This window comes from Morus notabilis, unplaced genomic scaffold (genome assembly GCF_000414095.1).
Source record: "Morus notabilis unplaced genomic scaffold, ASM41409v2 Scaffold3606, whole genome shotgun sequence".
NCBI lineage: Eukaryota > Viridiplantae > Streptophyta > Magnoliopsida > Rosales > Moraceae > Morus > Morus notabilis.
This window is the reverse complement of record NW_010364513.1, coordinates 3,397-9,602: the sequence shown is the minus strand read 5'-3', so window position 1 is coordinate 9,602 and position 6,206 is coordinate 3,397. Positions and strand designations below refer to the sequence as shown.

The window sequence follows — 6,206 nt, the reverse complement described above, 5'->3', positions numbered from 1 at the left end:
ATGCAATTTAAATTAGTTTCATAGTCACATGTTTCATCTCATCAAACATGGCAGAATGAGCAGATTTTCCCAATTATAAATTAGTTTCTCATATTAGTCAAATTACCAATTGATCCCTTAAAATACATTCAAGCAAATAACAAATTTCAGTCATTTCTTTATTTGTTAGAGACTAAGAGAGTTTTAGATCTCCTACTTAAAAAATCTGATTTTCACTACTAAAGAAATTAAAGTAGCTAACAATCTAGCCATCCTTCTTCTTCCTAACAAAATTTCTCAGCTCATCGGAACTGAAACAAAACAAACAGAGTGAATAGCCCAAAAAGAGAAATTCTTCTCTTTTTTATTTACTAAAGCACTCTCTCTTTTGACACTTAGATTCCGCTAAAATTTCTTTTCTTTTTGCAATTTTCTTCCTTATTACAATTTCACCCTAACACATAAAACTCAATTTTAAGTTCCTTGCAAATTACTCCCCCGTTTTATTTTATTCAAGTTTATTTAGAACTTCACGGTGAAACTTATAAAAAAAAAAAAGAAAAAAAGAACTTCACAGTGAAAGGAAAAAGTGATTCCGGAAAATAATCATGCTTATCAATGCTTTGGCAAGTAAGCATGACACAATTTTGATTTAGGTCAACCTTGTCAAGCATCAATAAGTGTTCCCTAAGTAACAGAACCTTGTTAAGCATCAGTTATCTGAAGTTTTTTTTTTTTTTTTTTTTTTTTATAAGCAAATAACATTCAATGTTATATGTGAGATTCGTACTTACTTAGGTTCCATGCAAGTGTTATTTTAAGTCCTTTTTCTCGCATGTTATTTTATTCAATACTATCTTTTCCTCTAAAAGATGAGCTCCCCGCAAACTCTTTTGTTGAGTGCAATATGATGCTCCTAGAGAGAACAATAACAAAGCCACATATTTCTGATATAATGCTTCAACCACTTTTGACAAGTAAGCTTAGCTGTTAAATTTCAATTGTATTACTAACACTTGGATCCACAGAAGAATAAAAACGAATTTCCAAAAATGATCATAGGTGGTAATTCAAATATTAGGCTTGTCTTAGATTTATAAGTGCTTGGCTTGTAAATCAGCCTACTTGTATATTGACCAGGACCAAGCATAATTTGTTACGTTTGTTTCGACTTCATTGTTGACATCTAAACGCACTAAACAGGTATAAATCAAACGATCATTCGACATATCCAACTTCAGAAGCAATTTCTGACATGAAATATACCTTGAACATTATGACTCTGGCACAAATTGTGAGGGTGATAAACATGACGTAATAGTGAAATGCTTGAAATACCAGTATTGTTAGAGCAGAGGATATTAACCCGAGATACAGGCATCGAAATTCAGGTTAAAAAAAAAAATCTTTATAGCCTTGTAAATGCAAAATCTTCTACAAGATGGCAGAGGATTCTACAGATAAAAAGCAGAAAAGTACCATCCCAAAAAAACAATTGCACAGTTATTACTGCAAACGAATTGAATTCCATAGGGTAATATCCAATAATAAAAACAAGATAAATAATCCTTTTTTTTTTTTTTTTCCTTTGGCTGAAGCAAATACGCTTTAGTGAGTCCATCAACGAAAACATTCCAGTCAAGACTAGGACAATTGTGTGTCCATATTGTGGTGCGAAAGGTAAGACCAGAATGAAAACCAAAACGATTATTGATCCCACGTAAAGCAGGAAGGCTAAAAAAATAAAATGACTCTGTTAGTCGCCAGAGCATAAGACATCATCCAAGATATAAAAGTAAGACCAAATACCAACCTGGTCCCATACTTTTCTAACAGAAGTGATTAGATGCTCCAAAGGTACATGGATAACAATTTTGACCGAACTGGCAATGTTAGTTTACCAATCCATCTTAAAACCTTAAGCTATTAGGAGGTGGGCTAATAATAGTTTTATACTTTAACACTCTCCCTCATGTGTGGGCTGGACAATGGGCAAACATGTGAGTAAATTAATTAGAAAGCTCAACACGTGAATATTTAAGCCTGAGATATATTAAAGATCTAACACATGATGATAAATGGGGATAAAGAGTGCAATTATGAGGGTTTGAATTCAAGACCTCCCGTTCTGATACTATGTTAGTTTACCAATCCATTTCAAAAGCTTAAGCTATTAAGAGGTGGGCTAACAATAGTTTTATACTTTAACAGACAATGCACACCACACAGCCCAAAACCCCGAGCTTCGGCAACATCTCCTTCAAGGTGAAGTGAGCTAATACTGCACTATACATCCCAAACATGAATTCTCCAACAGAATTCAAAACCACTCAACAACCACCTTAAGGAAGTTAGAGAACTACTTTGCAAGAACAATGGAGAAATTATAAGTGTATAACTCTGGACAGTCACCGGAAAATTATACTTAATGCCCTGAGAGGGGTAACAAGAACTGCCGGAGAAAATGCATAGGCAGTAAAGTTTGGTATCTCTCCAACAATAACCGTATCAGAAAATACAAATTCAAGAGAGATGCTGAACATTTTCAGTGGAATATCAAACTGATAATGTTACTTCCAAATTGCAAGAAATGAACAAAGCAACTAGTTTCATGCGGAGATCAGGAGTTTATTTCTAATGGTTAGAGCAGAAGAGTCCTAATTGAAATCAATCCGATTGAATTTAGATTATGAAAGCAGCACTAAGAAGAACCATAACACAAGGTTGACATAAAACCTTATAAAGCACAAGTATAAGAATAAAAGATACTAAGGGAAAAAAAATTGCCAATGTAAAATGCAGATAATAATAGCTTACAAACTGCATCCTATAAGAGATAATGGTTCAATATACTGTCTCAGTTATTGAGGAAAAGAATTCATATATAGTATCAATTCTACTAATTTTACACCTGAGACCAATCCAATACCAAAAAACAAAAAATTAAAAATAAAAAATAAATAAAATTGAGAAGCATTATCATGAAATATCAAAAAAAGATTGACTTAACACATAAGTATACCTACAAGCCCCTCAAAAAAAAAAAAAAAAAAGCAACAAGAATGGGAATTAAAATGTCAACAGAAAAGTGGGGGAGTTACTTGTGATCAAGCCTAGCCACCAGAGAGGCTCCAAGAGGTAAGCGTGACCACCATAATGTACAAACAATTGGTCAAGAATCAAAGACAAACCCATGGCCAATTCAGAAAATTAAAAACTAAATGACAATAAATTTAAAAAAAAAAAAAAACTCAACAGCTGCTCTTCTAAGGCCTTTCTTCTTGATGATGAAGCTTGCCCTAATGAACCCACTTGACATCAAAGCCAGAATGAAGCCTTTAAAATTGTCCGTTCATGGTGAAAAATTGCAAAAAAACCATTCATAGTGTTAAAGCAGACTTCTTAATCGTAAAACATCAAGTTTGATAAGGCTATTGAGTCTTATGAATTTGATCAAAACTAAAATGTACGGTGTGTTCGTAACTATATGAAAGAAAAGAAAATGCTCTTATTCTTTACTTACCCAGATATCTGATATTCAGTAGAAGTGATCAGTCGTTGTCAGTTGAACTAAAGATTGAATTATTGGGCAACTATATAATATATTCTTAAGTATATGAGAAAAATAAGAAACTATAAGATAGTCTAGTCAATGAAAGAGTTGTCTTTTCACTTGATACACAGACTCTGACTATAAGTCATGTATAGATTTTGAGAGTCGAAATCTAAATCTGTGTTCACACTAGGTGAAGGAGTCGTAATACGAAAGGTTGTTGGCAAAGTGTCATTGCTAATTCTATCATTAAGGGTGTTGCAGCTTGTGAAGCAGCAAAGGAAAGCAATCTGACACCAAAAATTCTTAACTGATCTGGAAGTTGTTCTAAGAATAGATCAGTTATAGACACTTAAAAAATTTCAAGATTATAAACATATTCTACGTGCTTTAAGACAAGTGTGAGATTGTTAGAAATTGTGTCCTAAACGCATGAGATGTAATGAAAGATATTATTGTTTATATAATAAAAGAGAAATTTCATTATTTATGTGTATATATTATTAAATATTATGTGAATATCATTAAAAATTTTGCGATTATTTATGTAACCTTAAGTGTTGTATATAAGAGTCATATATGAGAGGATAATATTTAAGGATGATAATCGAAACGGTGTTCGTAATGAATTTAATTAAAGTTCAAAATCTTTAATTTAAAACATTACTAATACATGTTATTCTCATTTAGAATGGAACGGTGTTATCCGCATTGTTAATATGATGAGATATTAAATGAGTATATTACGCATTATGAGATTATGTAGAATCGGGACACAAACACAATATGAATTTATGATAATTTACATTAAGTATAGATATTCTAATTGAGTCTACCAATAGTCATATATAGAATGATCTTAATCCTGAGTTATTAGTATACTCCTATTTATGGATTTGTGTCTTTTGACTTACTCGGTACATATTTCGAGATTGCTAAATCATATTCCTTGTATCTTGGAGACATAATGAAGTGAGTAGCCAAGAATATTGATATACAATATGGAACCTATTCCTTCTTGAATAAAGATGTAGATAAAAGATTCCCTTAAGGGTTGATTATGTACTTGGATTAGTAGGAGCTTCGATTCATGAATTTATTTTATGAATCACTATCCATTAGATAATCAATGGTACTGAAAGATAAAGATGTAATTAGGGAGGTTAACGGATTTCACCTAACACTAATTATGAATTATTTATGGAAGATCGATCTATATGTAGTGACTATATCAAATGGACACTTTAAGTTCTTGGAAGTAAATTATGTTTGTAATTTCAAGAGTACAATTCCAAGTTTTTAGTGAAGTAACTATTGGTATTAATAGAATTAATTAAAGAGTTTAATTAATTATTAATTTTATTGAAGCTCAGAATTATTGGTCCATAAATCCTCGTGTCATCCTTGTAATATTTGCAAGACAAGATGAATTATTGGGAACTAATATCACTTGAAATAAATAATGTGATTATTAAATTAATTAATTTTAGAACACACTGTCGTGAGACCTCATGAGGACACATGCTCAGCACAAGGAGGTGTAGGGGGTGTGTGGCATAGGAGAATCCTTCTGGGATTCGGTTGCTTTCTCTCCAAGGAATATGGTTTACTTGTTTGACAAGTTTTCTAATCAAATTTAAAAAGGAATTAAAGTTTGACTTTATCTATATTTGAATTTGAGTCAAAATTAAAAATCAGATAAAAAGAGGGAATTATCTCCTTCTTCTAGCTGATAAAAATGCCAACCATCTCCTTGTGGTGTTTTCGGCCATATATAGATAAGGAGAGAGCGAAATTTTGTTTCCAAAATTAAATGAGAAACTATATTTTAAATAGGAATTCAAATAAAGTGATAACTAATATTCTATTGCTTTAACTTAAAAATAAAGCAAAGAGCTCTCTTATGACTTTATAAATATGAGGTAATAGAAAATTGGAAAACACAGGACCCGTTTGGTAATGTTTTCAAAATGGTTTTATTTTCAGTACAAAAATGAAAATGAAATTGTTTTGAAAATTATTCTAAAACCGGTTCTGAAATTACGTTTGGCGGTCTTTCAAGAGATTGGATTGAGTATAATAAAATAGTGAAATCGTGTTTGGTATATTTATGTTTGTTTTGAGTACATGCAATTAATAATCTTAAATTAATATATTGATAATTATTTAGTAAATAAAAATTAATATATTAATAATATAATAATGATGGATAAATTATCGAGTACATTAGTAATTAAACTGTATATATAATAAATTAATATGCTAAATAATTAAAAAATAGTAACTAGTAATTAATTATAAGTAATTACTATGTTAATAATGTACTCATATTTATTAGATTATAAGTAATTAATTAGTGTATTAAGAAAATTATTACTATATACATAATTTATTAATATTCTGTTTACTACTTAAATTATTAATTTTTAGTTACATAATTAAATAATTAGTTAATTAATTACAAATGTTTATTTAATAATCTATTATTTGATATATCACATGATCAATTTTTGATAATTATCCTTTTTATAATGATTAAATTACTAATTATTAATTATTAATTATTATTAATTAGTATATTACATATTGATAATTATAATTTAATATTAATTATTAATTGAGTAATTACTATTTATTTTTTATTTACCAACTATTTACTAATTAATAGATTATA

The 6,206-nt window shown here is 29.8% G+C and overlaps 1 protein-coding gene across 1 annotated transcript; it reads right to left on the bottom strand.

Moving 5' to 3' along the window:
• Positions 1-1,413: 1,413 nt before the first annotated feature.
• Positions 1,414-3,322, bottom strand: LOC112093199 (probable magnesium transporter NIPA6; the record flags this gene model as incomplete). Its single annotated transcript, XM_024171225.1, has 7 exons — positions 1,414-1,433; positions 1,585-1,713; positions 1,789-1,870; positions 2,196-2,265; positions 2,392-2,487; positions 3,086-3,155; positions 3,232-3,322. Coding segments are annotated over 7 exons (558 nt in total), but the record flags the coding sequence as incomplete, so codon positions are not given.
• Between the last annotated feature and the right edge of the window lie 2,884 nt (positions 3,323-6,206).